The sequence below is a fragment of the Fringilla coelebs genome (assembly GCF_963513975.1).
Source record: "Fringilla coelebs genome assembly, chromosome: 10".
Classification (NCBI taxonomy): Eukaryota; Metazoa; Chordata; class Aves; order Passeriformes; family Fringillidae; genus Fringilla; species Fringilla coelebs.
The window spans coordinates 18,745,061-18,765,610 of NC_140036.1; the positions used below are offsets into that span (position 1 = coordinate 18,745,061).

The 20,550-nt window shown below is 41.5% G+C and overlaps 1 protein-coding gene across 2 annotated transcripts in view; it reads left to right on the forward strand.

Moving 5' to 3' along the window:
• Window positions 1-18,619: 18,619 nt before the first annotated feature.
• Window positions 18,620-20,550, forward strand: part of PEX5L (peroxisomal biogenesis factor 5 like) — a gene marked incomplete at both ends in the record, with an annotated part of 95,952 nt that continues 94,021 nt past the window's right edge. For both annotated transcript variants that reach the window (XM_084212107.1, XM_084212108.1), the window contains one exon: window positions 18,620-18,640. In XM_084212107.1, the coding sequence (XP_084068233.1) occupies window positions 18,620-18,640 (21 nt within the window). The remainder of the gene's footprint in view (window positions 18,641-20,550) is intronic.

A 20,550-nucleotide genomic window follows, 5' to 3' on the forward strand; every position in this document is an offset into this window, starting at 1 on the left:
GGGCTGTTAAAGAATGAGGAGCACCATTTTCTAGTTCTCCATGGGTAGGTGACCTCTATATCACTCACACACTGCTCCATTAGTCAACTCTGCTTTTTCTGGTTCCAACCCTCAGTGAGGAATTCTGCAGACTCCAGATAATTGTTGCAAAAAAAAAAAAAGAAAAAAAAAAAAGAAAAATTACAGTCCTGAGAATTAATTCTGGATCATCACTACTGCCTGTCACTGAGAGTGAAGCCATTACCTGGAAGTACTTTTCATGGAACAAAGCAGCTCTCTCCCATTACTATGGTCTTGTAGGAGCATACAAATATAGTGAATTTGCTGGCAATATTCCCAAAGATGTTGCTCCAAAACTTGCACAGGGAACTTCTACAGGGAAAAGAGCATCACTGCACTGTTCCCTGCCTTCAAAATAGTCAGGTGCTATGGGGTGCCTGCAGTAGGGATCACTTTGTGGGTATCACTTACAGGAAATTCTGCTGACACGTCCCTCTGTCAAGATTTAATGGGGTAGATTTGCCTATAAAGAATGTGCTGAAGTTTGTCACCAAAAAAAATTATTATTTCCAATGCAAATCTCTTCTTTACCCATTCTCTCCTCTTTTCATGGATGGATGGATGGATGGATGGATGGATGGATGGATGGATGGATAGATAGATAGATAGATAGATAGATAGATAGATAGATAGATAGATAGATAATAGATGATTGATTGATTTACAGCCAGAGATGACATCTTGCTACACATGGGACTCACGGGTCTCCAGATTTTGAAGATAAATAGGTAAAGTACCAATAGGATGTGGCAGAATAATAAAAACTAAATTTTCTTTCTGGTGAAGAAAACAATAATAAAAGGATGCATGTGGAGCTCACTTGAGGTAAGACAGATTAGGTCAGATAGAGCAGGAAGCCATATTCATTCTGTTGAGTTCCTGAGCTATTTTTCTAAAATACAGGGAAATAAAGAGTGGAGACACTGAAGGGACACCTGAAAGTCTATCACAGCAGTGTCTCTGCAGCTCTGTGCCTCCAGGGATCACTCAGAGCCTGCAGCTCAGAGCTGGACTTGGAAAAGCAAGCTAGATTTATTATAGCAAAGAGATTCTTCTAAGAAATCAATAATTTTTTTATCATGACATTATTATAATATGATCCTGAAAATATATATTTCATACCATCATGGGAAGCAAAAAATGGTTAATGTGACTACTGAAAGAAGTAAGTGGTGTATTTGGTATTCATGGGCAGGATCAGTTCTGTCCTAAGGTTATATAAAATATTTACAGGCCAGGAGTCTCTGAATTTCATTTTGAAGTTGCAATAAAAGAAGCCAGTTCTACAGAAAACTCTGCTCTTTGGGAAGAATCAAAAAAATTAAAATCCTCAAACACAAAAATAGTTTTATTTCAGAGATAAAATTTTAAACATTACGATTCCTGAACTGTATGACTTTGACTGGAATATATCCTTAACATGTAAAAATTTCTCATGATTCTGCTGTCACATAAGCCTTACCTGCCAGAAAATACTTTATAAAGTTAATTTCTTAATTTAAAGAATAAAACAAAATTAAAAATTATATTTATAAAATATGTTTTGACTAAACATATTCTATTCTCATCCCTATGCCACCCTTGGCAAGCCCTAACAACAGCTCAAAACATCATTTTACTCTGTGGAAAAAGTTTTATTAAATGCATGTGCTAAGACAGAGATATTCAGTATTACTCAGAAGATTATCTGAGCAGTCCACATCCCACAAAATTCATTTTTTTTACTGATAAGCTGTAAGCAGACAGAACTCAAACTTTGTTCTTTTGTTCAAACTGTATTTTATCACATTTTGTATTTTTCTCATTACCCTCTTTCTAATTGTTTCTAGGTTTTGACAAATCCCATCTGAAGTTCCATACTTTAATTTCTTTAGAAACCAATTTTGTAGAAGCCCTTAGTTTAGTAATTAAGTACAGTTTAGGAGTTAAAACTCTAAAGTTAAATGACAAATAATACATTATAGCTCATTAGGTAATTCTGGTCCTGCAGTTGATATTTCTCAATGCATTTGCTGCTCTCTTTTCACAGCACGGTTACTCATGCTTTATTTTTATCATTTATTATTTACAAAGAACCATGTGTTCCTCATTCTTCACAAAACAGCAAATGTTCCAGGTCCCTGCTCAGAAAAACTCAGGATTTATGATCAAAAGGATTCTTCTGCTGTGAAATGTTCTGGAATGTTACATCACAGAACAACCAGTAGGAAAGTCAACAGCCCACCCCAGCCCACTGCTGGCCAACAAGCCCAGCACAACTCAGGCTTTATTTGTTACCATAGAGCCCCAATCCATCTCCTTTCCATGATTTCCACTCTTCCAACACTGCAGAGCTGATGTTCCCACCACATTTTGGTACCCATCTCTAACATGTGTTTGGATGCTGGTTTGTCCTTACAGCTCTTCCCTGAAATCTGAATTTAAAGGGCTTGAAAAGCGACCACGACCCAAAGCTGCACTGCAGAGCATCACGTTGAATTGCTTTGTTCTTTTAAGTGGAACTCACCAGCACACACTGGATATCTGGCTTATTGAATGATGGGTCTATAAATATAACTTATAGCTCTTTAAACTTGTTCATTCCATCCATGTCTGAGTGCCAGAGACGTCTCATTAAAGTTCCTGATGTGCCAATGAACACGATGAAGAATTGCACGAACACGCAGAATTGATTTTTACCCTTCTTTTTACATTTGTTCACGAACAGTTCATCCTGTGACAACAGCAGTTAAACCCTTGACCAGCTTTCTAAACTGCCTTGCTCTTTGTTTAACCACTTCAGTTTTTTAATGAGCTCCAGTTTTGTGACTTCTGAGATGTGGAAAACCCACGTACTTGAATTTCTCAGCATTAAAACAGACAAACCAGTGGGAAATGCTGTTACAGCAACAATCATCTAGGATGAGAGACAGAGCTGGCTCTTTTTCTCAGACCAAGGAGAGTAGCTGCCAGAACTAGAGGGGCTTTCAGGTGTGCCAACTTTTCCTGAGGTCCAAAACAGGGGTCAAATTCAAAGGCACATCAAGGCCCTCTGAGAAAGGGAGTTTCAAGTTTATAGAACAGGCAAGTGTTACTAATAAGAAGGAAAGGAAATTTCCCAACCTCCCACATTTATTCTCAGATATGATGCAATTGTGCTCTTCTTTCTGGAGAAAGAATTGTTTTCTTCTGAAACATCTGGTTCAGTTGCACAGCACTGCATGAACCTCATCACTCAATTAGATAACCACATTATGGTATTTTCTTTTCCCTATTTTTCTCCAACAAAGACCATTCATATCTCAATGTCAGCTTTGCTTGGTGACCCCAGCAGGACCTTGTGGCACCTTAGAGAAGAACCACTTGTTGATGTGAATTTTTGTAGCATGCTAATAGAGTGAATAAAGCTAAAACATGGACAAGAAGAGAACAAAGAGGTCTATGAGAAGAAATTCACTTTGTGACAGCGTTATGGCTACAGAGGAAGTCCATGGCCACAGAGCAAAGATGAAGAAAAGTCTGTTCTGGAAATACAGTCTTGTCTCCCCAACTGTTTCCTTCCCTTTGCAACTAAGATTTAAAAATTCAAAGTTGATGGAGGAATAAATGCAGTTTACTTGATGTTGAAGCTAAAATTCAACATTTTTACTCCTCTGTTAGGTTCCTGACTAAACCAAGAAGTATCTTTGGTTTGAGGTAAGATGTATTTCTTCTGTCAGTCATCAGGCCTTGCATTTTTGGGCAAACAAAACCATAAACGTTTCCCTCCAGATTAAGAGATTTAGTTATAGGTCAGAAACCTATTATGCTAATCTGGTTTAAAAAAAACCCCAAAACCAAAGGAAAAAAGGTCTGAAGAGGTAACAATACTGACTCAACTTACCTCTGCTCATGTTTTTAAAGGAAGAAGTCAATCATCTTTTATTTTTATTAACAGCTCTGTTTCTACAGTGTGGCCAAGTAAGAATTGTTTGTAACTGTTGATTGCAGGAAGTGATTAAGTGATCACTTCCCAGGCCAAAGAAATGGCTTCAGCCATACCTAAGATATTTTGGTAGTTTTAGGCCTATATAAACACTCTTCTGACTCCCTTTCAGAAATACAAAGTCATATTGTAGGAGCAGTTTTGCTTCAATGATGAATGATTTTACATTTCAGAAAGAAGATTATTTCCAAACTGAAGTTGTCAGTACTTCAAAGTTTCCAATTCATTTAACTTTCCTCTGAGATTCAGTACATTCCCCTCTCAAATGAAGATAATGATAATCCATAACTTCCAAAACTTCTAAAAGGTTTTGCAGTGCTTAAGCAAAAAATGTTACAAAAACTGAAAGAATTTTTGCTTTTTTAGTTAGAACAGAAGAGTGACACCTCGGTTGAACTGCAGTTCACACTTTAAAGAGATTACAGGTGGTTTTTTCAGTTTTTAAAATGTTTTTAGCTCTGGAAATATTTTCATTTCTCTAGTGCAAATGACACAGGTATAAAAGCATACCAAATGCACAGTGCCAACACAGCTCCCAGGAACATTCACTTATCTGGCCTTAGCTCTTCATATTTTTATCTGAAACTGTACGGCTGTATTGGAAAGAAAGAACTCCTGTGTTGCCTTTTCTCCTAAGAAAGTGCTGTGGAAATGAACTTGTAGATTGTGTGTAGGAATCATGCCCAGAGCTCCATAGCCTGACAGCTCCAGTAACTGCTCAACAGGTTGGAGCAGAAATAAAGGATAAGTAGGGGAGCTGAAGAAATGCTGAGTGCTTTGGAAGGAGCTACAATTAAGGTGGGCAGAACATAATTTTTTTTTAACCTGGAATTTAAGCAAGACAGCAGAGCCAACATGCCAGTAATGTAAGGAAATTGAGATGCAGGCACAGTAGATATTTTGATCACTATTAACTCACCTCACAGTTCTTTAGGGTGATAGCACAATCTGTTACCACTAGAAGAATTGTGAAGCTTTAATTGAACACATTAAAGTCTCTTTATCCATGATTGGAGCAAAGACTTCAATATTGTACAGCTGAAGGGCATTTTCTGAATCCTAAATGGAAACACCAGTCAGTTTCTGAACCAAAGTTTGCATAAACAGTGCTTAAGCAGCAATTTCCTTGATCTGATTTATGAAGAGGCACTGAGACTGGAGCATCAGTATTCCAGAATCAGCTTCTGGAAGGATTTTTAGCACATCAGTTAGAAACACCCTGTCACAAGGAGTAGACACACACTGGGCAAGGTATCTTTAGCAAAAGGAAACAGCAGACAAACAGTAATACAGAAAACAAAGCAAAATTCAGATGAAGTCACTCCATACGTCAGAGAAGGACAAGAGCTTCCAAAGCAGAGAAAGACAAGCCCCAAACTTTTCTCCAAAGTGCCTCCATCCATCCATTTGGTTACAGGGCAAAGCAGGATGATATGCAGTACTCCAAATAAAGTGAGTGAAGGGGGATGCATTAAAAAAATTAGGCTGTTGTCTCCTCCTTGGACCTATCAAGGAGTTCTTCTGCCAAAGTACAAATTCTCCACGTGCCCTCCAGCTTCCCCACGCCAGCAGCGTTTGTGCTCCTCAGCAGCCAGACACCTCCCAAGTGGATTCTTTTGCCATGAGCTTGTCCAAACAAATCTCCCAGCACACACTGCACCTTCCTCCCTGCCTCATGAAACAGGGATCTCACTTAATCCCTATTTTCTCCCTTGTATCTAAGCAAATGCATATGTCTGCTACACATGATATCTTAATCACTGGTACCTTCTGAAGAAGAGTTTCAACATCTGCTGTATCTTAATTACAGCATCTCAAGGGACACCAGCTGACTCTGACATTAGTTAGCAAAGCCTTTCCTATTAGGAATTCTTTGGAGGCCAAATTGTTCATCTGAACAATGCAACAACACAGCAGGTGAAATACTCTGATGCAGCAAAGCAGCACAAGATCTATTTGCCTTCCAACCCCTCATGCAGGATTTACTTGCTAAGCCTACACCAGGGAAGGTAAATACCTCTCTGCAAAAAGATGAATTCCACTCTGAAAGAGGTGGAGTTGTTCTGTAAAGAGCAAGCCTTTGTCAGGTATAAATTATCACAATGCTGTTGTCATGGAGCTGGGGGAATTTATCCCTGCTGAGGATCTGCTCCAGGATTTTCCAGCTTTTATTGCTGCCTATGTATTGTTGTAGTGAAAGGTTGTCTGTCATGGTGAAAACGAGCCCAGCACAATGATTTGTTTGTATTTATAGTTATAGCTCTGTGCTTTTGTATCTGTTAGTCATTGGGTTTTTTGTTTTTTCCTAATCACATCTGCTCATGCTGCTTCCTGAATCTCAAATCCCCACTTAAGATGAGCTGTCAGTAACAGCTTTTTATCAGAGTTTATAACTCTCTGCTGGCCCAGGGACATGTGCAGCTAATGACACAATTGCAACGGAGAAAGCAGAAGGAGGGAGGCTGTGCTAGTGACAAGTTTAAAGAGAAGTGGTGCCAGGAAAGTTTAGATAAATTCCTGATCTGAGCCCTCAGTTTACATGACCAGGTAACATCCCTCACAAAATGAGGAAGTGCTTCTTTTTGAAAATTATGAAAAAATTATTTAAAAGTCAACAAAAAGTGAACAATTAAAACTTGTGACAACTGTCCTGTAAAGCTTTATTTTTATGCTTTATTCAGTTGCACAGCTGTGCAGGAACTCTCTTACATAGCTGGTTGTAATGAGAAGGGTTTATTTTTTGGGATTAGATTTACAAAAGCGCCAAGAGATCTGTAAGTGCAAATCTCATGTCTTTCTCTGAGTCTTGTGTTATTGGATCAGTCACATTTGCTTTGAAAATAACTTCTTCTTATCCCAGTGGGGCTTCTATTCTGTTCTTCACAATCAGGACAGGTAGTCAAACTGGCCCAAAGTCAAAGGAAAAATATTTCTCCTGCATTGGAATCTTATCATATAGATATGAGAGAATTCCTAAAATGAAACCAGTTTCCCTGGCACTGACAAACTAGAAGGCAGCTTTCAAAGAATCAGTTTTTCAAAAGACAGACTTCAGAGCCCAGTGGTGCACTTTAATCACTTGTTTTACAGAGATATTTCTCACATAAGCATGAGATGCAAATGAATATTCTCACCCTATCTCAGCCTGTTAGACCTGATTGCTGCTGATGCATGTTCTTTATAAAGAACTTTAAAATCCAGAGTGAGCTTTTTTTTCTCTCTTTGTCAAAGAACCCCAGCCAAATTTTGTCTGCTACCATCTACACATCCCAATATGCTAATATTTTGTTAGCAACTGAAAAAAAGATGCCTTTTTTCCCCTCTCTGTAGTCGAAATCAATATCTGTTATGAATATGCCTAGGACCATTAAGTAATGAGCCTCAAACACAGGATTATTTGTGAATGACAAAGGTTATTTGTGAATGACAAGGAAACCAGAAAGAAAAAAGCAGCACAATTTGTTTGTGGCACACCGGTCTGACACGCTGAGTCTGACATTTACAAACTCCTGCTATTTAAAAGTTACTTCCTTGCTATTAATCCTGTCTTGCCATTTTTGTAACAGCAGAAGAAAAGATGAACTGAAGCTGGTGCATTACCATGAGTGGTGACCCAGCAGCTTTTCCCTTGGCAGGTGTCCCCCAGCTCCCTCCACCAGCCCGTGCTGGAATCAAATGAGGATCTGCTCTCCCCTCCACGAGCTGATGTACACACTTCTCTGCATGGCTGCCTCTCTTGCTGAGAAATGCTGTAAAATACAGAGATCCCTGGGCTGCCTCTCCACATGGCACCACATCAAACATAAAGAATACCAAATGACTTTAGGGGTGAATCACTCTGGAACTGGCCCAGCTGGACTGAAAAATTTCAGGGACAGACACACACTCAGGATCCCACAAAAACAGGTCTCAGAAGTGTTTCCCTATATCCTCCCTTTTAGGCAGTACACCTTTTCTGTCTGTCAGCAAACAATTCCTGATCTGTGTGATAGGAACTATTTTACCAAAAAAGTTATTTCAGTAAAAAAAAAAAAAAGGGGGGGGAGAAAAAAAGAAAGATCCATCATTAATAAAAAATATTGTTAGAGGTTGAAATGGAACATGCATTATGAAAAAGAAGCATCTGAAACACAAACTTCCTGCTCAGCAGAGGAAAGTAATGACTTGGGAGCCAGTGCAGTAGAGGAAAGCCAAAAATTGTAATGAAAAAAGCTTTGGTGGCTCCAAGGGAACTGAGGAAAGCACATTCTTCATCTGATATGGGATGTACGTGGGAGATCAGCCCTGGCTTCCAAGAAGAGCCTTCCCAGAGTGACATCAGCTGTCTAGAGGCCACAGACTGAGGTGCAGCTTGGCCCTGGCTGGGGTGTCCACAAGGCTGCACTCACCCAGCACAAAGCACAGCTTGAGAGCTGCTCCTGGGCAGGGTGCACAGATGGGGAAGGAGCTCCCTTCCACCTCCCCCACCGAGCATGGGAGCAGGACTCTCACATTCATGCACGTGTAAAAACCGTATATTGAAGAAATTCCAGCCTGTCTCTTAATGAGTAGGAAGTTGTGTGGTATAGAGGAGAACACCCTAGGCTGGGAATCAGTAGGAACTGGTACTATCTGTCAGGGTCCCAGGCTCGAGTAAATCAGTTTAGAAATTCTAAAAACAGTTCTAACAATGATCAATAACACAGTGATCAACAACATGGCACGGTGTTCCCATAACACAGCTACAGGTTCAGTCTAAATCAATTCCTGCTTGAAGTAGAATATATTTTCCAGAAAAAATAAAACCCAAGGAATCTTGATTTTAAAAATTCCAGGACCTACAACGATCCTTTAAAAATAATTTGAATGCTTTATTACCATTATTACAGAAATTTGCACCTAGAGTCTAACTTTGCCTAACTTCCAACTTAACACCATTTTATTTCCTTATAACTGCTAGGGTGAAGCTTTTCAGCCCTGTATTCTGTGCCTCATACAGACACAGGCTGGGACAAATTACCTCTGCTTAAACTAAACAGGTTGAAGTCCTTGAGTATCTTGCTGCAAAGAATCATTCTCTGAGCCTTCACCAACTCTTTATTCCTGTCTGACATGTGAATCTGTATCTTCACATGGACTCAGCTGTTGGGGAAGTTACACATCACAGATGCTCCATCAGCACTGCTGGAAGGTTCTCTTTGGGCCACCTCTAGGCCTTTGGTGGGACAGTCAAGCCCTATATTCCCCCAATTATCTATCATGATCCCCCACATTCCTTTCAGTTATTATTTCACAGGTCAGTCATTCATCCTGCAATAATAATTTAGAATCACAGGTCCATGTAATGGCCTGAGTTGGAAGGGATCCATAAAGATCATCAAAGTCCAGTCCCTTGCCCTTCAAAGGACAGGGGTCTGCTTTCAGTTTTACTGAAGTGTATATGATTTATTAATCACTTCATATACTAAATTTATTTCCAAAGGCCCAAAATTTATTCTATCTACATAAATTTACCATTAATTATTTTTAAAATAATTTCCTAGTCTTTAAAAGAAATGGGAAACAGAGCATGACCCAACAATCCCTAAGGGAGCCTATTAGATAATAATTCCCACTTTGCATAGTAAGACTACCAGATAAGCAGTTTTAGGTCTTTGTAATATGTTGCCCAGTTTAATTTGCATTATTCTCATTCCTTAATCAAAGGTTGTGTGGTACCATGACAAATGCCCCAAGAAAGTCCATTACCTCAGCACCAGAACATTCATCAACCAAACCTCATATATCAGAAGAAAGTTATTGAGTTAGTCCAACAAGATATATTTTCCATAAACCAATAAGAACTGCCATATATTACATTATTCCTGATTATTTTGCTAATAATATCCCATATCAGCCTTCCATTATTTTGCCAGAGATTGGCACCAGGCTGAAAGGCCTGTAATTATGAAGCCATCCTATTTAAAATTCTGGCACAGTATTTGCCTTCCCAGTGCTGTATCAATTAATAAAAACCAACATTAACAGTCCAGAGACATTCTTAAGCAGTTCCTTGAATACTCCCTGATGAATGTTTTTGGCACTGCTGATCATAAAAAGTCTCAACTTTCTGAGCTGTTTAACAACCTCCTCAGTCAGTGATGGAATTTCCCAATCTCTTTCTCTGCCTGCACAAAATGCTGATTACAGCACTTACACCCCAAATCCTCGAGATCTGTGGTTTAAAGACAATTCTTAAGACCCAGGTATTGGGGTTTTCCAGCTCCTCTGTGTTGCAGTACCTCTCCAGTGAGTAAGAATATTCCTACTTCAATAAAAATATTTATTTCTTTTATATTGAGCAGGATCTGAGGAACAAAGTACTCTCATATCTTTTTCATGCTGCCTACCATGAATTTATATGGCAACATTAAACCTTTTGCTGCCAGGAAGTCCCTTATGTCAGTAACCATGCTCTAAATGGATGCTCTGATGAATCCAGTAATTTCTGAGGGTTTGTTAAGTACAACAAACGGAAAAGCAGTTTAATATAGTAAGAGAACTATGTCTCATCCATATCACCAGCAGTCACTAGTGGATAAAATCTAATTAGACCCAAATTTTCACTTTGAGATCTGAAGAGACTTTTTGTACTCAAGGAAAAAATGATCAGAAGAAAATCCTTTCAAATCTTCCTTTCATTTCATGGCCAGCATGTTTTAGGTACTAGTACAGCAGAAGCATTTTTAGCAATACTCAACCATTTAAGCCAGACTTTCATGAACTCTATAAGTTTTCTACCTAAGCAATTTTTCCTAATTTAGGGTAAATTTATGTGCTGAAATTGCACTCATTTATGTAATGGCAATGCAGTGCAGGTATACCAAAGGTAGGTGCAATCACAGCCAGGCTGGATCCTGTCACCCATCCAGCACAGACACCAGGAGCCTGGAGTAGATAAATGCCTGAATACTTATGCAGCTTCCAAAACGTGTTTTGGAACATCCAATGAGCTATATGAAACTAAAATCCTACTGGTATCTGAAAAAAAGGTAGATTTCAATTACCTAAGATGGTCAGGTGTAATGGGAAGCACGACAGACCCAACAGTAGTGATGGGAAAACACAGACTTGAAAGTATTTAGGCAAGTGAGTCGTCTTCAGAATATTCCACCTGATCAAAATTGCCCTCAGATACTCTGAGCATAAATAGAAGCAATCTCAGAAGCATTAAACAGAACTTACAAAGAGGTACAAACACAGTGCTTATCATTAAAAATAGGGCAAAAAGAGCTAGGAAGCTTATTTCTAGTTACAGCAGAAATACTGTAACAAAGAGATTGTTTTAATACCTAGATGAAAATAAGGGACGAGTAATCAGCATTGCAGACTGATTTTTCTCTACAGTACTGCCACAGGTATTACAGGCAGGCAAAACAAAGCAGGTTTATTTAATAAGAACTTTACAATCTACTCATAAAGAGCTGGGGAAAAAAAATATAGTCTAGAAAAATCCCACTTACATGATTTCTCAGCTTTACTCAGAAAATAGTTACTGATGATTCACTGTCAGAGTAAAGGGTTTTCCTGAGTGGCATTTCAGCATGTAATCCAGAATTCTGATTAATGATTTGGCTAAAGGAATAGAAGGCAAATTAGTTAAATTTACAGGGAACATAAATCTAGAAAAAGCTTAAGAGAATAAGACAAGGATGCGCTCAAAATTTAAAAACATCTAAATAAAGGTGGAAAATGGTTTTGAAGAAGCAGAATAGAAGTGGTTAAGTACAGCAGCAAAATTCTAAAGTTAGGTAGGACTAATCAGCCACAAAAACCACAGTGGCTAAGAAAATGGTTCAGTAATATCACCAGAGGCAACAGGATCACAAGCTTAACATCACTCAACAGGATCCTGGTGTTGCAACACCACAGAGAGATGTAGAGACAAAAATAGTGCAGGTAACACACATGAAGAATTTCTTCTGGTACTTGTCCAGTTTGGGTCATTACTAAAGTAAACCAGTCCAAGAGAAGTAACAAAATAGATGATCAGATCTAGAAAACCCAACCTGTGTGACAAGGTTTAAAGAACTGGAATTGCTTACTCTTTTAGAAAAGAGAAAATTACAGGAAGATGCAATAATTTTCTTAAAATGTGTACAGAGCAGCCACAAAAGAAAATGGAATATATCCTTCTTCACATCAATTTTGTCCAAAGCAAACAGAACAAAGGGCATAAATTTCATCAATGCATGTTTAGGTAAGGTCAATAGTAAAAATTCAAAGAGTAGGATAGTTAAGAACTGGAGCTGATTATCTGTTGGGTTGGGGACTTCCCACACTGTGAGACTTTCAATGGTGTTGCAGAATCAACCCCAACACATTTGTGCTGCTCTGCAGTCACAGCAGCTGCAGGACCAGCACGTCTCTGGGGGTTCTAAATCTTCCATGAAACCTTCTCCTAGTTCAGAAATGAGGAATGCTGGGTTACAAGTCTGCAGCAGTTGTGCAGCTGAGGCCCCCATCCATGCACTCTGTTTGATGGAGTCAGTGAAAGGGTTGTGTTGACTTCAGCAGACACACACTGGGCTCCAAATTCTGGAAAACTTAAGAGCAATGGCTGTTTGGCCATTGGCATGGAGCTTTCTTGGGGCCTGCAATCAGGTGAGAGTGGAAAGCCATGCTTCCTCCTCTTTCCTCTGTCTAGACTGGCAGATTCTTTCTGCATGAGGCATTTCTGTGTGGAGAACAGCATCACTGCACATCCAAACCAGCTCCTCTGCAAACAAAGCAAACCTCCTGTGCTAGGAGCTGGCAGTGTGGCTGCACAAACAACAGTAACTATGGTGCTAAGAAACACAACCAGGCGGGGTGAAGGCAGGACAGACCCTCTGGGAGGTAATTTCCTGTTCTCTTGCTTTGCTGATTTGATGTGGATGATGTGGTACTCTCTGGCCATGGCTTGCATCCTCTCTCAGTGGCTGCACATTGCAGCACCAGCTCCTGCTGAGCTCATTACAAGCGGGAAAGGCGAGCTCAGTGCAAACCCACTCAGAGTTCACCTCTCCCAAGAAAGTTCACAATTTCTCCACAGCACTTGTTAAAGTTATGGGCAGGAAAGCACAGACTAAGTATGAACTAAACCAGAACTTCCACCTTCACATGAGGAAGAGCTTCACCTTGAGGCTGCACAGCACTGGGATGGGCTGCACAGGGAGGGCACTGAGTCTCCCTCTCTGGAGACATCCCAAACCCACCTGGACACGTTCCTGTGTCACCTGCTGCAGGTGACCATGCTTTGGCACCAGGGTGGACTGCATACCTCCAGAGATCCCTTCCAACCAGAATTATTCTGTGATTCTGTGGAGCAATAACCTTGCTCCAACACGTGCCACAAGGAGAGCTGGCCAGGACAGAGCTGGGCTGCTCCCCCAGGGCCACCCACACCAAAACTGGGGCACCAAGGGACAGGCTGCACATAAACACAGCAACAGAAATTCCCACTGAAACGGGACTGGGAACCTGTAATCATGCTGGTTACAATCTGTAATGGTGTGAGATTGTTCTTCATTCTGCTAAGTTCTAGGCTGGTGTTTACTAACAGATACAGAGCTGCAGGTGAATAAAAGTGGTGTGACTCCAACCTAATGGAGCATTACACTGTTAGTATTCTACTTGCACTATCTGCACCCTCATTGCCATTGGTTACTGTGGCTGGTGGTTTCTACACCGAGTCTTTTTAATTAAACATTGTATATGCATCATTAGCAAAACTTTTAGAATTTTAAAATGAATTTTAAAATTAATTTTGGATTGTGTCTTGTTCACGTTTATTATTCATTAAAGCACATAAAGGATCTCAAAAATCTTTTTATATGTATTCCCTAAACATATATAAACACATTAGCACAGGAAGGGAATGTGTAAATACACATAATTAGCACTTTCACTAATGTGTGGTTGTACCTTTCATACCTTATAACTGCCACTAGAAAACAGAGTATAAAGTGTAATTATAATCTGTCAGAACTAACACTATCACAAATCCTAATTGTATGTTATTGATAAAGTTTAACACTATTAATACATTAATTCTGACAGTTTTTTGCAACCTCACTTGAGTCTAAGAATATGCTAGGGTGTTTTCAGTAGTTAATTTTTAATCAGCTCCACGTTTTCACAAATTAGGCTGATTATTCTCAGTTAGCAGAGAACAGCATTAACAAAAATATTAATAATAATATTTGTAAAGATCTATTTCTTAATAAAGTACAGGCACTAGGCATAAATTATCCCAAAGAGTTTCCATGTATGCAAATTACTTATCTCCATGGTTACATGAGCTAATAGACTGATGTTTTATATAACATATATGCACCAGAACATTAATCTATTATTCAAAAAAGCAGCAAATCTGTGTCTTTATGACCAAACATGTGCTATTGTTGGTTGCTGGCAACACAGCCTGCTGTCACACCTGAGAACCACCAGAGATTCAGAGGGATCTGAGAAGCACCCTTGAGTGATGGGTACAGCAGCCTGCTGGGCATCCAGAGGCACAAATTCCCCAAAGTGGCCCCTCCAAGTCTCCAGGGCTACAACTCATCCCCCTCAATTTTCATTTCAAACTCTCCCGTTGAACATTTCTTTGCACACAACACATGGAGGATGTTTTCACTTTTCTACATGAAGTGTGCGGGCCTGTTTATCTGCTCATGTTTAAGATTTTCCTAATAAAAATCAGGACTTACCCTTGCCATGTGGTTTCTTGGAGTGGAAATCCCAGACCCTGCCATTCCCATCACTGTGTTAATGAAGAATGTTAGAATAAGTGTTCTTAACTTGGAATCTATAGAAATGGTTGTGTGCAGTTTCCCATCAGTGATTTAAGAGTGTTTTAGGTTTACAGGATGACAGAAATATCAGTAAGGTCTAAGGGAATGAAATCTCTGCCACCTCCCAGGGGTAGTTAAGTGTCAGGGTTTTGACAGTAACTAGGTAGCTGCCAGCCTCTCCAAAATCACCTTGTGCACTTTGTGTTTCTGAGAATGCCCTCCTATTACTGTCTTCAGGCTTCCCAATAGTCCCAATTGCCCCAGCAATGTATTCCAAAACAAAATCTGAGCATTTATTTGTAAAATAAAGGATTTTTATTTGACTTCTCTCAAAACTTCCCCTGGCAATTTAATGTTAATTAAAATCTGTTAAGCCATATGGTGACTTTTCTTTTTCTTAACAAACATTATGACTTTCATATTCTCTACCATGATTTTTTTCCATTTTTGCCATAACAAACAACAAAGCTTAGAGAGATCATAGCACACAGACATCACTGGTTCAAATATTAATGCAGCCACAGAGACAGACCAAAAGGGAACACAAAAGAAAAATGTTTTCAAAGCATTTTAAGCAAGTGAACCTTGTGCCATTAGCTATGCCCTGCAACAAAACACATTTCCACATTCATAAACAGAGCAGAGTCAGAGAAGATTATGGATCCTGGCACTCACCTGCTTCTAAGCTGTAAAGAACTTGCCTTTATATGCACGGTACAGAGTTACACATCAATGCTTTCTGTGGCACCCTGCACTGCATTTTTTAAGTTGCAGCGTAACTGAGCCATGAGGATCATACACTGATTGCAGGTTAGGACTAGATGGAGAGAGAAACAATCTCACTGAGGCTTCTTGTGAAGAGTGAGAGCAGAGGCAGAGTGTACACCTGTGGAAGCAGAGCTCTTGTGAGTGTGCCTTGGGCTAAACAATATTTGAGGATCAGCTCCTGAAGCAGGAGGAGCCCCTGGCAGCCCCTCTGCCCCTGCACAGCTCTCCCTCCATCTCTGCTCTGCACTGACTGCTGCTCTCCCAGCTTCCTCCCCGGCCACTGCCAAGTGATTTAGCCCTTGCTAGGGAAAAAGGCAAAAGCTGGATCTATCTGGCTTTACAGGATCACTCAAATCCTGCCAAAATGTGACATCAACGTGCCATTGCATCAACAAATTGTGCAACAAATTCTGCTTCAGATGCATTAGCAAAAATGCCTGTAACACACTCCACTATTAATCTCCAGCATTTGGATGTTGACAAATTCTACCAATGTTTGTCCTGCACTCACAAATAACATAGCAAGAATAACCATTGCTAAATTAACAATTCTTCTTCTAAAAGTGTGGTTTTCATACCCTGCAGAAAAAATTTAAATCACAATGCATATACTTAGATGTAGAGAAAGGAGATATTGCTACACACTGGCATTGACAAATTTCCCCCAGTTTTCCCCCCGAGAAAAACACAAGAGCCTCAGACTTAAAACAACAATAGCAATAAAAAAACAGTAAGAAAAAGATATTTTCAAGTGCCTTCGAAACATTCAGCTACTACAGAAAACCTGCACACTGACACAGGAGTGGACACTCTGGATCTACTGTAGTCAGAGTGAAAAATTGCACCTTCAAGATTACTAAAAGCTTAAGAGTCTAATAAATCTCAACAAACAGCAAAGACATCAAGGCTCCACGTTTAAATAGCACTTGGTTGTTTTCACCTGGATCTAAACTTATAAATTGAGCACAAAGGCAGCCAAATCTTAAGATCTGGAAAATCTGCTCTCCATATCATGTATTTTAAGTGAAACCATGGTAATTCAAATTTGATATTTTCACCTCTCTAAGTGCAGTCACCCTTTGTGAAGTTTTACAGTAATATATGTCTAACATGTATGGACAATCCCAAAGACGTATTTTAAGCTCATCAGCTCCTAATTGAGGTTTTCAAAGCAGCTTAAGGGATTTAGACAAAAAAATATTCATTTCTTTTTTCCTTTTGTCACCAATACATGGCTAGACTCCTCGGCTGCTCTGAAAATCTCAGTGAGCTGGATACGTATTCACTGGATGTAAGAGAACTGTCACTTTTGCTATTTATCTAAAAGATAAAACTCTTAAGCCTAAGTGAAAAAAATAATTGGATAGATTTTGCTTATGCCATCACTGAAGACTTTACGAACTCATGTTCTGCAAAAAGCCATTTTTTTAGCTGAATGGGAACACTTCAAAAAGGCTTTTTTAGTCAGCTGAAATGAGAGCTGTGATGATACAAATGTGCTGCTTTTAGGAATAAGAAATCTATTTTGCATTGCTCTAGTACAGGAGCACATTTAAGGTTGGATTGCCCTGGTCTATCAAAAGCATCATAAAGTTTTGTGTAGTTTAATAGTGAAACTTGAGAGCTCAGAGCCAAGAAATTACACAATCTAGCAAATTCCAGGCGCTGGAGGTTTTCTGTGCTACTGAATATAGACACACTAGGTAGGACAGAAATTTACGATGAAATTGAAGCAGCTGCTCCTTTTAGCAGATGGGGAGTTTCAGGTTTGAGGTGGCGAAGTAGAGAAAAAAGCTGGATCCAAGATGATGCAGGTGTCTCCTTCAGGATTTAGCCAGGCCTGTTGTGCCAGTTTACAAGGTCAGAATTTTGCACGTACGGGCCGGTGCCAGATTTTTGCCTATATAACAGCGTCTTTGGCAAGCCTTGAAAAACGCTACTAAGCGATACTACCAAGACAGAACAAGAGTCTCCTGACATTTTCTGGGAATCACAAGAGATCACGTTCGCTCTTCATACGCAGAGCACAAGGTAGGGCCCGGTCCTTTTGCTGAAACCCGGTTAATCGCGGCCGGGAGCGCGGCGCTGCCGCTCCCGCTCCGCGGGCAGCGACCATTCCCGGGATGCGCCCGCGCCGGGGCCGCTCTCTGCGCGCCCCCTCCGCTTCCACACGGGGAGCGAAACTCGCGACCGCGGGGCTCCGTGAGCCACAGCCAGGTTTTGCCGGGTCCTGCCTCCGGGACGCTCCGATTTTTGCTGTTATGCTTAGCAGGTTTTTTGTGGGTTTTTTTTCGCGTTGTTTTGTATTTTTTTTTCCTTTCGATGACTGCAGCGGGAGCCGCCGGCCCTGGCGGGGCAGTGGGGCCGGGGCAGCGCGGCTCCGGCGGGACCCCGGCGGGCTCCGCCCGATGGCCGCGGGGCTCCGCGCGTTCCCTGGATGCTGCGCGCTCCCCCTGCGGAGGGAGAGAGGGAGGGAAGAAGGGAGGAGAGAAGGAAGGAGGAGGAGGGAAGGGGGGCGGGAAGGAGGCCGGGGCTGCCGGCGGGAGGCGGGGGAGGGCGGCCGGGGCCGGGGCCGCCAGGCCGGGGCGGCTGCAGCGGGACGAGGCGCGGCGCGGGCGGGCGGGCGAGGCCCGGCAGCAGCGGCGGCCCCGCTCCGCCCCGCCCCGCGGCTCTCCCCGCCCGGCCGCCCGCAGCCCTGCCCGGGTCCGCCCGCCTGCCCAGCACCCCCGAGCACTGCCCTGGGCAGCGCCGGCACCGCCTGGCGGGGGGACTCACGGGCGGCGAGGCGAGAGGAGGGCGCCGAACAGCTCTGGGGTACTGAAACCACTACAGCAGCTGCCAGGACAAATTTTGCTATTAAGCCAAAAATAGCTCGTTCAGGGTTAGGCTTTTTTTTTTTTTTCCCCTTTTTGCTTTTTTCCCCCTTTTTTTTTTTTTTTTTTTCTTCTTTCTTGTAGTGGAGCGGCCGGAGCAGTGCCCCCGCGCAGCGCACAGCCCACTGCCGGCCTGAGGGCAGCCGGGCGGCCGCGGCAGGATGTACCAGGGACACATGCAGGTAAGCGGCCGCGCACGGGCAGCTCCGGGCGGGCTCCGCGGAACGCGGCTCCGGGAAGTTTCGGTGGGCTGAGCGGAGGGGAGATGCCACCCCGGCACTGTGCAACAAGTGACCTGGTGCGGTGTGACCGTGGCGCTCCGGCTCGGGGCCGAAGGGAGCGGCGTGCCCGGGGCTGGCGCTGCTCGGCGGGGGAGGATGGCACGGGGGTTCTGTCAACTTTGTAACTAGGTGAAGTTCTGTGTGTATTTTTCCATGTGTGATGCCTGCTTGTTCAAACAGATTCAAGGGAGTATTCCAGGACAAACATTGTTATGGCATGCTTTAAGTGACACATGTCTCCTGCCATCCTCTTGATGCATCTCTTCCTGTATGTCAAGTGAAGGGCAAACAATAAGGGAAAAGACAGAGCACTTGCTTTGCAAAATCTGCAAAGGTTTCACAACACACTCAAACTGTCAATTTGCTCAGTGTGTTGTGTTTAAAGGGGATGGATTTCTATTCCTCCCTCCCGACACGGGATGAGGATTAATTTTGCTAAGCCACGGAATGACTTTGTAGAATGAATTCAAGCATATGGCGAAGAGACTTCAAGATTTTAGGCAGAAATCTTGTCTGATGATCCTACTGATCTACGTTGCCTTGGCAGGATACACCCCTCCCTGATAAAAACATTCTACTGCCTTGGACCTGATGGCTTTAACCTTGACTCCTGCTCTCCTTCACATGGCTCTTCTTTGGAAAGCCAAGTCTGTTTTGAAGGAGGAAGTGTCAAAGTGGAGTAAGGGTTTTCATTGATCTCCCAAATTTGTTCCTTTGCTTTGACCCGATCTGGCACGGTGTTCACTGCCAGGAGCAATCAAATGCTTTTATCGCGCACCAGCCTTGTGTGTGGTGTTAGCACCGAGGCTGTTCAGAGGGAACTGCAGCCTCAGGAGGTGTGAGCTGACCACTTGTGTTTGGTTTGCACAGCATTTAAACCCCGGCTGAGTGGTCTTGGGGGACAGCAGGAGTGTCAGAGCCCGGGTTGTGCACGATACAGATGAGTTAAGGCAGGACTCTGATCCAGCACTGCCTTCCGGAGCTGAATGACACCGGTTACTCTTTCATGTTTGTGTTATCTGGTCGCAGCAGTGATAAATAATGTGACATAACACTGCTTGTAACAGGAGAGCAAACAGGTTTTAACAGGAGATATAATCAATGGAGGGAGTATGCGTGTTACCATTTATTTCTGATAATAAGGTTAAAGCACAAAACCAATCCTATAAATAATGCTGCTGAATGGGACGTTGCCAAATAGGTATTTACATCCTTAAGAAATCAGAAGTTCTTTGCTGTGAGTGACATCTTGCAAGATTTCAACAGACCTACAGCACCTTATTAAAGGGAATCTAATGGAATCTTGAGGTGTCTCACAGCACTGTAAATTTTCTGAGTCATTCAAAGATTGAAGTCAAACTTGCAATAGGAAATAAGGTCAAAACATGCAAATATGTTGTGACTGGTGTACTTAAATTTTTTCTTTCAAAATACTTTTATTTTTCTAGCTCAAATATAAATAAATAATAACCAAATTCTCTTAAAAGGCATGCTGAAGTAAAAATTCCATTCCTGTTGAATACACTTATAATTTTTAAAAACAAAAGCCCACCTCAGTTCATCATCCAAACTTTTGAATATATTTTTGTCCTAACAGGAAGCATTAATGAGCTTCAGATAACAACTAAGCTTAAAGCCTTAGGAGAGATTTTCATGTTTAGTATATCCTTAATTAGAGCATTTAAGTGAGTCAGGCAAAGACAATAAAAAGCTAATTTCTTTGCAATGAGATGATCTACTGTAACGTTGATTAAACCATGTTACCATACAAGTACATGTAAAAAAAAAAAAAACAAAAACAAAAGAAAAAT